This window comes from Rhinatrema bivittatum, chromosome 18, assembly GCF_901001135.1.
Source record: "Rhinatrema bivittatum chromosome 18, aRhiBiv1.1, whole genome shotgun sequence".
NCBI classification, from domain to species: domain Eukaryota; kingdom Metazoa; phylum Chordata; class Amphibia; order Gymnophiona; family Rhinatrematidae; genus Rhinatrema; species Rhinatrema bivittatum.
In genome coordinates this window covers 36,404,122-36,417,464 of record NC_042632.1, presented here as the reverse complement: position 1 = coordinate 36,417,464, position 13,343 = coordinate 36,404,122, and the positions used below count along the sequence as shown (strand labels likewise).

The window sequence follows — 13,343 nt, the reverse complement described above, 5'->3', positions numbered from 1 at the left end:
TGGCAAGACAAAATCTTAAAATGTATCCAGAGGTATTGTTACAGGAATATAAGAACTGCCAAACTGCATCAGACCTACAGTTCATCTAACCCATCATCATGTCTTCGACAATGACCAGGTACTTGGAAGAAATGTATAAGAGAGAGGGTTCATCCAGTGTTGTATCCTTCTAGTTTCTATGATTTAGGGATGATATCTCTGACTGTAATGACTGATATAGCCTCTAAAATTTTTCTAATCCCTTTTTCTGCACAATTATTCTATTTACCTACAAGTAATTGTAAAGCCAGTACATTGCAGGATATGGTAGAATGAAGATAGTAGTGCGTCATTGGTGATAGTGCCATGATAAATAATATACAACAAAACCAAGCAGCTGAAACCTTCCCTTTTTTCAGATATTACTTTGTGGTGAATAAGAGTCACACACCTTTGACAGTCAGAGTGATACCCTGCGAATCCCCCTTATACTGGAATCTCGCATTCCTTGGGATACCACAAACAGCCAAAAGACATCACTCAGGTACCTTCAATAATGCCTTGAGAAGGACATATATTCAATAGATAGTGGTACACTGGTCTTTGCCACAGCACTATGGTACTTAGAGCAGTTCAGAGAGTGAGCACTATAGCACTTATTGACATCATCATTATTATTATTGCATTTAAGTCAACAATAGGAGTCCTGAAGGCAGGAATATTGAGCAGTGCTAAAGCTTCCACAAATTCACAGAGCCTACCAGTTCTTCCTTGATACAACCTAGAGTGAGTGACTGTTTCTCAGTGATATGGTGTATCGTCATTAGACTGAGCAGCTATAGAACATTGTTGTAACTAACCCACCCCATAAATCCTTTGGCGACAGCATAAAGTTGAGGTCATTGGCCCAAGTAGGAGCATAGGCACTCTTTTATTTCCACTTAATCTGCTGCTCCATTGACTGGGAAAAGTAAGACAAACAGTACAGTTTTGCTATCATGGAGAATAGTACTTGATTACAATGTTTGGGTTTTTTTATAGCATATCTGTATGCTATACTGAAATATGTACCGAAGGTTATTGCTCTTATTCTTCTTAACCAGACAGTTTTTATCATTCACTAGTACTGAGCATAGGAGATGAAAGACATGAAAGACAGAAGGGAAGCTAGCACTGAGGAGAACAAAATTTATATTGTGGATATTGCAATTATTGTGACTCAAGAATGATGGTCAGTCATATGGAAAAATGACATACATCTAGATCTTGCAATTCTAATCTTGTGTATTCTTTTCAGATAATACTCTACATCAGGATTCACATAAAATCCCTCAGGTCCATTCCCGAAAACCGCATATGCAGCTGTTTTCTTATAAAGGTAATGGAGAAGAATCCTACTTTACTGCTAATGGCTTGGTTGGGCTTTACAGACTGGAACTCCTTTCAGTAGAGATGGATACAAGTTTTCAGGTGTTCACATCCACCAGTCAAGAACACAACACCCCTTTTCCAGGGCTTCCTCCTGATCCAAGAGTGGATGTGATATCTGCTGAACAAACCAAGATTACTCTAGCTTGGAAACCCAGCCCAGGGTCCTTCAGACTCGGAAGCCACTTTGAGTATTGTGTATTTGTAAACAGACTACATAACTTCAAAACCTTGTGTGCCACTGAGGCTAGCCTCCAAGAGAAAAGCAGAAAACATAACCATCATACAAAGGACCATTGGGGTACTGAAATCACCAAATTGGAGAAGGTTTCCAAAAAACACACCGATGAGACTATGAACGAAGTACAGTCTTTAATGAAGAATCTAAAAGACCTAAAAGATAATAACATAACAGCTGAGAAAGCCTTTGAGGGACTTTGGGCTCCCAGTGTTCTTAAAGCAGGAGCAGCAGATGGTCAAAGTGTCTGTGTGGGTAACAGAACCCAGGTGACTATTTCTGGCCTTAGACCAGGAACAAATTACTATTTTGACGTATTTGCCAAGAATCGCGAGGCAAGGACCAGCAATGCATATATCGGAGCTTTTGCTGAAACAAACGTCAGAGAGAAATCTAGGATCTCAAAGCTGGAGGCTGAGGAGATGACTCATGTTCTCCTTAAGAATAAAGGAATCAGATTTCTCAGATTCCATCCTGTGTCTTCCAGGGGGCAGAGCTGGCTCTTCATACATTCCTGTCTGCATAAGACTCACCTCCAAATCACCATCAGGGGGAAAACTGTTGTCTCCCAAAGCTTTGAGGGTGCTCATATTTTTCAGTTACCTAAGAAAGCTGACAACAGGTATCTCATTAGACTCAGGGCCAGTAACAGAAGTCCTGGCTTGATCAAGCTCCTTGCTACCAATACACCCGATAGTCTTCCATTCCCTTCCCTTCCATCCGATACACGCCTGAGAGCTTCGAGTGATGTCAGGACCTGTTCATCCGCCACGGTGTCGTGGCTGGGAACCCGGGAAAGCAATAAATATTGTATCTACATGAGGAATGTGGAGGAAAACCTGGACCTGCGGCTTATCAGAAAGCACCAAAACAGTTGCCTAAACCCAGATGCTAGACTGGAAACAGAAAGGATAGTTTGCAGGTACTTCCAGGGTGCAGGTCCCTGGAAGGCAGTGATTGAAGAACACATTGAAGGCCTGAAGCCAGGAAAACTTTACCTATTAGACATCTACATGTTTGGACAGAACAATTATACATTAAAATATCCCAGTCAAGTGGTGAAGGCCTGGGATTTGTGTTAAGAATCTCACCTTCTCTTCTAAGAAACAGATATTGGAGAAATTTTGAACCTAGTCAAACATTATTAACTCTGAATTTGACTGCACAATGGAATGCATATCTCAAAAGAAGGTATCAGACACCTTCTGTGATACCCCCATGTTCATGTCATTTAGCCATTTGAATATCTGTGAAAGCGGCAATTAAATTCTTTAGATTGCTTTAAAATGATGTTTAACGAGATCATTTGCTCCCATTGGACAAAATCTACAATTTTATCTCCTCGATCCTTCAAGAGCAAAATCTGAAATAGTAAAATAGAAATAACTGCAAGATAGAAAAGAGTTCAACAATCAAAAGGGCACAGATGGCTGTTGCTCCTGCTATGTAAAGCAGCTCCAGGATCAGATCTGTCTGGCTGGAGTGCAGCCTGGGTATTTGCCACACTTGCCACTTCGTGGGTGGGGCCATCACACACACTGTGAGCTTGTTAAATTAAAAATTGTACAAACTTAGAGACTTAGCAGAGCTTTACTACCTCTTTTTGTGTGGGACTATTTTGCTTATTGCTATTGGACATGATATTTAAGTCAGCTGTCTGAATTTAATCTTATTTCTTGCAAAGGGAGTTACTGAAATTAATTTTATAGGTAAAATATTTACAGATAAAATCCTTAATATAAAAATTTATATCACTTGTCCCCTTCATTTTTCTCAGTTCAGACAGTTTTGTTTAGAGATATACCTTACTAGGAAACATTCAACTGAAAAATATTTTCCTGTAAAATTGTATGCTAGTTTTTTTTAATAAAAGCATATTATACATCATCTTATTCCCAAAATTAGGCTTTTTCTTATGATAAATAAATAATATTTTTAAGATGGTTCCAAATTTATCTTATTAGTGATTTGGATAATCCTTAACATCACCTGGAAGTGTCAAAAATGACTGTGTTCATCATAATATCCTCAACCTAATAACAAGGATGAAATTGCTGTGCACCACACAATCTTCTAAATAATGAGGAATGTTTTCATATTAAAGTTAGTTAACAAATATGTGACAACCAACTGGTCAGTCACATGCATCAATCATTAACCAGTGAAAATTAATTTAACAAAACTGGAATTCCAATAGATTTGCTTGGATGACCAGAACTTACTTTCAAGGATTTCTGTCAGCTAAGACGCGTCACTCTCAAGCAAAATGTACCTGCGTCTACTTGCTCCTCCTCAGATTCATAGAAAAGCAGACTATTATTAACATTGTTACAGAGATGGTTAGGTTTAAAAACAACCAATCCATCAAGTTCAGCTTTCTACTGATTGCTTAATAGCTCTCTCAACAAACAGCAGCAGAAACATTTTCATTATTAATACCTAAGGATGGGACATTTTTATTTAGAATTTGTAGGGGCCCAATTTTACAGGTGCTGTACATTCATTTTTTTGACTTACAGAAATGTTATACCCATGTCCATTCACTGAAATATATAAGCCTGATTGAGAATGCATTATTTATTTATTTATTTATTTATTTAGAGATTTTTATATACCTCGGTACGTATAGATATACATCACCTCGGTTTACAGAAAACAATAAATTAGCAACAGGCTTTACATACAACAGGTTATACAGTAAGTAAACAACAGGTAAACAACAGGTTATACAGGAAGTAAACAAATAACAGCCATAGGCTTTTATTTTATTAAAATTATTTTTAATTATTTTTATTTTATTAAAGCTATTGCATTAGTTTCATTGAGATACATTGCTCCTGTAAGAATCCTTTAAGCACATTAAATACATTAGTAATATATAAAACTGTATTAGAATTGTTTTGAAACCACTATTTTGTATAAGGGGCTACTCTTTAGCAATGATGGGCAACTATCTTGCAAAAGAGAGTCTATGGAAAGATAGCTTAGCATAGTCCAATTGTGATTTCGGAGATGGGGGGAGGGGCTTCTATTTAGAAGTTGGGTTCAATCGGAGAATCTGTACTGCAGCTCTAGCAGCTGTTATCAATCCTATAGAAAACTGGAGGTTTAGCAGATGGTGAGAAGGTCACCTTTTAAAGGTCCCTCCTGATGCAGCCTATGGGCGAAACACAGAACCATATCGGGGGACATAAAAGCTATTGCACTGTTTCATTATAGCAGTTCTATACCAAATAAAAAACACATAAAGGTATGCCATGCTCAAGGGCACATTGAAAAAAACCAGAAGAAAACCTGCTTTCTGTGATTCCTCCTAGCCCTAAGCAGGAGAAAATGGCTGCTCATAGATTAAGCGTCCATTTTGCCAACCCGCTTCTGTGTGCTCGATGCCAAGGAGGCGCTAGGGACGCGCAAACCTTCCCCGACCCTTATTTAAATATTCCATCGCATGCCCAGGAGCGGTGGCTGGGCGCGTTAGGACAACGGGTGCTCAGCACTAAGCGCTCCAATCTTGCATCTGTCCCCCTTGTGCACTGATGACACAAAGGTGACCCAGATCCTACAGCCAGCTTCACGATCCAAAGAATCGCTTTCTAAATTAGTCTCTCTGTGGCTGTTGTCTGCACCGTACATTTCGGTTTAGCTAAAAAAAAATTTTTTTTGAACTGTTATTTCAAGCAATTACTTGCATCAACAATTGCAGGAACTGCTCCACTTTAGCAAATACAATACAAGTTTGTACAGAAAACATGGTTTTCATGCTGATGAGTTGTGACAGCCGGGGCTGATTTCGGGTGACAGCAGCAGACCTATAAGTACCAGAATGCAAAAGTCTGCCAGAAAACCCAGGAGGGGGCACCTTTCTCCCTTTGGAAACAGATTCACTTGACTGTTTTGGAGGGAGATTGTTCCCTTTTTTTTTTATTTAAAAACGTGTTCTAAAAGAAAAAAGAGAGCCACTTATAGGGAAACAGAATCAATTGAAAAAGGTGGAGCTAATATGTACCCCCCAAGGACCTAAAACAATGTATTACAATGAAAAGGCACTGCAGAAGAATCGTACAACAAATAAACATTTCTAAAGCATGTGATATCTCATGACAGGTTTTGTTTTACATTTTGATAGATTAGAGTGGTACTTGTTTAAGCTTTCTTGTCCAACTGATGGATGATATGACCAGGTATACAAGCAAGTACTCTGTGTAGCTTATCAAAGCCTTCCTAAGTAATCCAGGACCACAAAAGGGAAAAGGAAGCCATGCTTGTTTACTTAACTGCAGCTTTGCCACATGGGTAGCGATGGGAGAGGAGATACTGGTATCTCGCTTACAATGCGGGTTTGTGTCACTCTGAATTAAGTGCTCCTTGTCCTGTTCGCTATCACCGGAATGTAAACAACTCCCTTGGCAAGGCAAACACAGCATGAACACATGTTTTAAATCAAGCAGGAGCAGAGGCAGGGCGTTTCGGGGGGGGGGGGGACGGGGGGACAGCAAGCTTCCCATGCAGGCAGAAGATCCTGAACAGAGCGCAGAATTGGCACAAGGAAGTTCATTCATGGAAGATTTATCGGGGGAGAGCTTGAAGTTGTGTACACAGAAATGATAAACCTAGCTAAGCATTCGCGTTTGGGAGGAAACGTTCCAATTTCAGGAATTTTTGTCATCTTTTCCAATGATCCCCCACCCTAAAAGCTCGGTTTTCTGTTGTTTTCAAGTCTCCAGAATACCATGACAGGGGTCGCGATAGCAAACTGCCCATCAGGCCGAATGCACTGTTAATCCGCGTTTGGCCGGGCGTTTTCGACGCGCTATTACCCCTTAGTGTCCCTGGCGCCTCTTTTTTTACCGCAGGCCCTATTTTGAATATTTTCTTTTACTGAATCGTGTGCACAGGAGAGTGGGCGCTCGCCCGCGACTTTTACTGTATCGGCCTGCATGTAATTAAGGGCAACGACAATGAACTTTGATTGAATTCCATGAGGGGAGACATCAAAACGGCGCAGCCTCTTGATCCTTGCAAACTACATTCGCGCTAAAAGGCCGGGGTTAGCAAGAAAGCCGAATGAATAACCAAATCATTTCCCCTCGTCCATTTATAAAGCATGTAGAAGGATAAAATTCAGGGCTACCAGTTCAAGGCTAGTGGCAACCTCCAGCTTCTCACTGCAGCTGCGTGAGGGAATAGGAAGCCAGTTTGGAAAAGGGCCTGGGCCAGCAACAAGACGCTCCAGGTCAGTGACTGCATTTTCCTGAAGCTTAACTTGAGCTTTGGTTAAAGCAAAAAACACAGAATAAAAAGTTTTCAGTTCTTCCTTACCCTTCAAATGTAGGTTTTGCAGGGATCCAGCAGTCCAGCCTCAGACTTTGATGCTCATCGTCATATCACACCTCTCATATTGAATTGGCAGTGATTTGGTCTTTTGTTTTTTCTAAACAGAATCATTAAGTCAAACAATGAATCTGAACACTGATGGCTCATTAAAGCTGACTGCACATTAAATACTGCGCATCCTATTCTTCCTAAGTATAAAGCCAGTCAGAATTAATTAAGGTCAATTATAGCAAAGAGGAGGAGATACTGCAAACTTAATTAAACTGCATGTTCTCGTTTACCAACATAGAGGACCAAATAGATCTTTGGACTTTTTCCAATATTTAGCTGTTTTCATCATAAAGATGTTTATTTATTTAAATTATTTCATATTCTTCCTCTTCCAGTACAAAAGCATGCTACATGGATTACACATTTAAAAATATTGACAATCATGGACAAAACAACAGGAAACAATCTTAAAACAACCTCAGTAAGAACAACAGGAAACTCAAACAGCTAGGCTGGGTCACAATTACTGTGAGAAAGCGGTGACAAGCAGGACACTCTGGTGAAAGCTTCATGTTTTAATTTCCTGTTGTCCTACCTGAAGAACCTTAGAGCCTGTGCTAAGTAATCATTGTTATCATCCTACATGAAGTTGCCATGGGGGGGGAAAAACGTATCATATCTACACCATGTGGCATTTCTGCATTGTATCTGCCATTCTCTGAATGGAATCATTGCTAAAACAAAGGACAGTGCGGTTTCTGGAACCCAATGGATGGCAAGATCTGAGGCAGCGTGGCTTTACCAGAGGCAGGTTTCGTCAGACAAATATGATCAATTTCTTGAACTAGGTGACCAGAGAATTGGAGCAGGGGGGCATGCTAGATGTAATGTACTCAAATTTCTCTGAGGCCTTTGACACAGTTCCACACAGGTAGCTTAGAAACTAACTGAGCGCCCTTGGCATGAGCCCTAAAGTGACTGACGGGGTTAGAAACTGGTTGAGTGGGAGGCGACAAAGGGTGGTGGTGAATGGAGCTCACTCAAGGAAAGGAGCATTACTAGCGGTGTGCCTCGGGACCAGATCTTTTCATCATGTCCATGATATTGCAAAAGAGCTATCAGGAAAGGTTTGTTTCGTGCTTTCTTTTAGGTTGATTCCAAAATCTGCAACAGGGTAGACAGAAAAACATGAAGAGGGATCTAGCAAAGCTCAAGGAATAATCTAAGGTTTGGCAGCTAAGATTTAATGCTTAAAAATGCAGTCAGGCATCCAGGCTGCATAAAAGCCAAGGAGTGGTAGAGTATAGGGGTGAAATAACTCTAAGCATGAAAGAAGAGCAAGATCTGGGGGTGTTCATTTCTGAGGGGTCATGGGATGAGGGTGAAAGGGGGTAGGCTCAGGAATAATCTAAGGAAATATTTCTTTATAGAGAGGATGGTGGATGCATGGAAGAGTGTGGAGACAGAAATAATATCTGAATTCAAGAAAGCATGGGATAAACCTGCGGCATCTCTGAAGGAGTGGTGGGAACTGCAGAGCTGAGTAGTGATGTGGATAGGCAAACCACTAACCAGATAGGCCTTATGGGGGTTTTATTTTTTGCCATCACATTTCTATGTTTCTATGTGACCCAGTACTACCTTTCATTATTCTCCAGAGGAAAAGGTTTATGTACTACCCATCAGCTCATCACATGTTTTAATGCTTTCAACTGCACGTAAAATGGATATCCAATCTAGAACAAGGCACCTTGTGAAAAACTCTAGGCTACAATTAGGAGCCAATACGCTTTGTCCTTCTCAGATACCCCGCACCAAAAACCCTCTCTCACTGAAAAGCTATCTGGCAATACAATGGTTAAGTAGAGGGGAGAGGGAGGGAGTGACCGCTCCCTGACTGCCGGCATGTACAACTTTATTACTAATCGGGGAAAAAGTAAATGTTTTGTTTTGTCTAATCCCCTGATTTGACACATTTCAAACTTTAGATTATAAATTGCTTAAAGGTTAGTCTTGGGAACGCCACCAAACATGTGCATTCGGACATAGGGAGGCCCAACTTTCCGAGCCGTTTAACTGGGTAAACTGGCTTGGTTGGAAATCACCCTCCCCTCTGCCCAGATAAAAGAACACGTGGTCTTCCACCGTGCACATACGTTAAAGCGGGTTAAAGAGAGGCGCTCCCAAGGGCGTGCTTAGCATGGGGGAGTAAAATAGTGCACGGCCATTCCCTTTTCAAACGCCTCCACCTTTAGTTTACCATCTTTCGGCTGCCTGCAGCAAACAGCGGGTGCAGCGTACGTGGGCGCTTTTAGCGCTAATTTTACAAGGGGGCAGCTAGGCACGTTGCTTCCCTCTGAAAATGGACTTCGATGTATGTGGGCTAGAAGTGCTCACGCGCGCAGCAAATAATGCAAGCTACTGGAAACTACCCCTAAGGAAAGGCCGGCGGGGGACGGGGACAAATTTTCACTCATGCCACCTAGCAAGTAGCTGCCGTTTGAAAATCTGCCTACACGTTGCCGGATACAAAAGTACCCGTGGTACTCTGCCCCTGCTATTTCCGTGAGCAGAGGACACCTCGTTTTAATCTGGCTAAAAAGTACACGTCTGCTTTCAGCTGCTCCGCGGGGTGTGTAACGGGGTCATTGCTTACTTATCTATGAGATCTCTTTCCACATTGTCCTCGTGGGCTTGAGAGAGGCACTGTGTGAATCGACGCGTGAAGCTAGGCTTTCAGTACTGTTCTATGCAGAACGAGCGCTCTGAAGAGACGGATATGCGTTGCGCAGTGTATAAATTGCACAGTAGCTGACAGGAAATACTAAACATACTCTAGGCATTCATAAAAAGTGACAGTGTAATTGTATGCAGATTTAAGATATGTATAAAATGCAATGCACCAGGACTAGCAGTTGAATCCGGCTCAGGGGGGATGTTCTGACTCATCTCTGTGATGGGCCCAAGCTCCACTCTAGTGCTCTGCATAAAGAAATCCAGATTGCATATCAAAGAATTCACTGGGAGAAAAGGGAGAAAGTACTGAGACCTGATTTCCTGAAGACACCAGGTAACCCTTATTTAAGTTAGGAAAAGTAACAGAAAAATGTTGCTGGTGATACAAGCCCCTCGGGACCCTCCCTCGGAACGGCTACCCCCGAACCAAACCGACTTCCTGCCCCCAGTGCCACTGGGCCAGCCCCTGATGTTCTTCTGCTCTGTAGTAGCTGGAGCCTGGAAGTGGAGAGCAAGGCAACTGGTGAGAGGTTAAGCAGCAGTGATTAAGTTAGTCAGCCACCTCACATGCCAGACCAAGCTTCCTGCCTCTGCAGCTGAAGGCCTCAGCAGCTCCCATTGAAACATAGAAATGACAGCAGAAAAGGACCATCCAGTCTGCCCAGCAAGCTTATAGTAGTAACTGCCGTGCCATACAGGTTACCCCCATGCTTATCAGTTTCACAGACTGAAAAAGTCAGGGTCCTCATTGGTTGCTGTGTGAATCCAATTCCCCTGTACCCTTAGCTGCTGAAGCAGAGAGCAATGTTGGAATTGCATCAACAGTACTTATTGGTTATGGGTAGTAACCACCACACCAGCAAGTTATCCCCATGCCCTCTCTTCTTCATTCCCATCCTCTAGCCTTTATGGATCCGCACAGTTTATCCCACGCCCCTTTGAATTCTTTCACTGTTTTTGTCTTCACCACCTCTTCTGGAAGGGCATTCCAGGCATCCACCACCCTCTCCATGAAGAAATATTTCCTGATGTTGGTTCTCAGTCATCCTTGTGACTTCTAGTTCTACTGATTTGTTTCCAATAGAACAGGTTTAATGATTGTGCATCACTGAAACCTTTCAGGTATCTGAAAGTCTGTACCTTATATCTCCCCTGCACCTCCTCTCGTCCAGAGTATACATATTCATATCCTTCAGCCTCTCCTCATAAGTCTTCTGATGCTGACCCCCACACCATTTTGTTTGCTCTTCTTTGGACCCCCTCCATCCCTATCCTTTTTGAGGTACGATCTCCAGAACTAAACACAATACTCCAGGTGAGGCCTCCCCAAAGATCTGTACAAGGGGATTATCACCTTCTTTTTCTTACTGGTTATTCCTCTCTCTATGCAGCCCAGCATCCTTCTGGCTTTAGCTATCGCCTTGTCACATTGCTTTGCCATCTTTAGATCACCAGACACTATCACCCCAAGATCCCTCTCCCAGTCTGTTCACATTAGTCTTTCACCGCCCATCACATACAGCTCTTTCGATCACTGCATCCCCAGACGCATGACGTTGTACTTTTTGCCATTGAATCCCAGATGCCAAATCCTCGACCATTCTTCAAACTTCCTTAAATCATTTTTCATTCTCTCTACTCCTTCAGGTGTGTCCATTCTGTTGCAGGTCTTAGTATCATCCACAAATACATAAACTTTACCTTCTACCCCTTCCACGTCATTCACAAAGATATTGAACAGAACCGGTCCCAACACCGATCCCTGTTGCACTCCACATAACACGGTTCTCTCTTCAGAGTAGATTCTATTTATCATTACACGCTGTGTTCTGTCAAACATTTTACAATCCATACCACTACCTCGGCCCCCACTCCCAAGCTTCTCATTTTGTTCACGAGTCTCCTGTGCAGGACCATATCAAAAGTTTTGCTAAATTCCATCGCGTACCCTTCCCTGATCCAATTCTCTGGTCACACAATCAAAAAAATCGATCAGATTTGTCTGACAGGAACTTCCTCTGGTGAATCCATGCTGCCTCAGGTCGAGCAAATCACCGGATTGTAGATAGTTCACTATCCTTTCCTTCAACAGAGTCTCCATTAATTTCCCCACCATTGAGGAGAGGCTAACCGGCCTGTAGTTTCCGGCTTCCTCTCTGCTACCACTCTTGTGACGCGGGACCATAATCACTCTTCTCCAGTCTCGCTGCACCACTCCTATTTCCAGGGATCTATTGAACAGGTCTTCCAACAGACTCACCAGGACATCACTGAGCTCCCGTAGTATCCTGGGCTGTACCTCATCCAGCTCCATGGCCTTGGTCCACTTTCAGTTTCCCTAGCTCTTCTCGTACATTCTCTTCAGTAAATGGAGTTTCGTCTACTCCATCCCCATCTACGGTCTTGTCAACCAGCAATGGTCCTCCCAGTCACTGCTGAGCCTTAGCTGCCTGCCTGTCATAGGCAGGTACCTGACCCTGCCCAGAATTCCCAAAGTCAGTACAGCACTGCTGGGACATTTGCCCCCATGGTGGGCCAGTGCACTGCAAAAGAGGAGAGCTGATCTCTTTGTGGGAGGCTGAGGCAGTTGGGTTGGTCAACTTGAATCCTCTGTTGTCCTGCATGCTGTTCTGCCAAATGCATCTGGGGTCCCATTTTCACCAGTTCTGCTTCTTGCAGCTCCTGCTGCAGTTGTGAGCTGGCAAAGGAGATTCAGATTTCCACTGTCAAAGCGGATGCAGACAGATTTTGTTTACAGTGAACTTTTGTAAAGTTTGTATGACAATTATTTGTAATTCTCCATCAAAACAAATGCATGCTTTCCTAATTTAGATTCTGCTTTTTCACACTTTTTTCAGAACTTCAAAGTGGATTACATTCAAGTACTGTATTTCCCTATCCCCAGAGGGCTTACAATCTAAGGGGGTCATTTTCAAAGGCTTATCACGTGCAATAAGCCTCTATCGCACACAAAAAAGCCCTTTTTGCTTGTGATAGCATGCTGGGGGCAGAGAGGGGAGGAGTCAGGGCGGACTCAGTGATGTCTTCACTGGCGGCGAATAGCACCACTTTTCACGCTGGTGCTATTCGTGCGAAAGCTGGCAGCAAAAACACTGCCATGGTGTGAAGGCCCCTGCCTTTTCACTACGATAGAATGGTGAATCCAGGCCAAAGTTTGTACCTGAGGCAATAGAGGGTAAAGTGACTTGCCCAAGGTCACAAGGAGGACTTGAAACCTGGTCTGTAGCCCACTGTTCTAGCCACTAGGCTACTCCTCCACTCTAATGAGGACACTATTCAGGGACCCTATTCAGCATGCACAAATGTTTCAGATAGTCACTTCTGTAGTGGTAAGAAAAATATATGCTGCATGATACAGATATTTCTGGGGGAATTCCTTGAAAAATTCTTTTCAGTTCTGCTCAACCTCCTCCTTGGGTCAACCTTCCCCAAGTATCTTCGACCCTCTCCCAGCTATCTCTCTGCCCCCCCAGCCAGGCTTAACCCTCCTCCACATTTTTCATTCTTCTCACCCTCCACTCCCTCAGCATGACTCTGCCCCCCCCCAAAAAATCTGACCCTCCTCCCCAGCTATCTCTGCCCCTTCCCTGGCTCTGACTCCTACCCCTCAAGCTCC

At 42.8% G+C, this 13,343-nt stretch overlaps 1 protein-coding gene across 2 annotated transcripts in view; it reads left to right on the top strand.

Moving 5' to 3' along the window:
• The window catches only part of LOC115079644 (protein NDNF-like), a 36,584-nt gene extending 32,473 nt beyond the window's left edge, over positions 1-4,111 (top strand). For both annotated transcript variants that reach the window (XM_029583359.1, XM_029583358.1), the window contains exons 3-4: positions 399-523; positions 1,277-4,111. In XM_029583359.1, coding sequence (XP_029439219.1) covers positions 399-523; positions 1,277-2,727 — 1,576 coding nt within the window. In that variant the 3' untranslated portion in view covers positions 2,728-4,111. The remainder of the gene's footprint in view (positions 1-398; positions 524-1,276) is intronic.
• Positions 4,112-13,343: the final 9,232 nt, after the last annotated feature.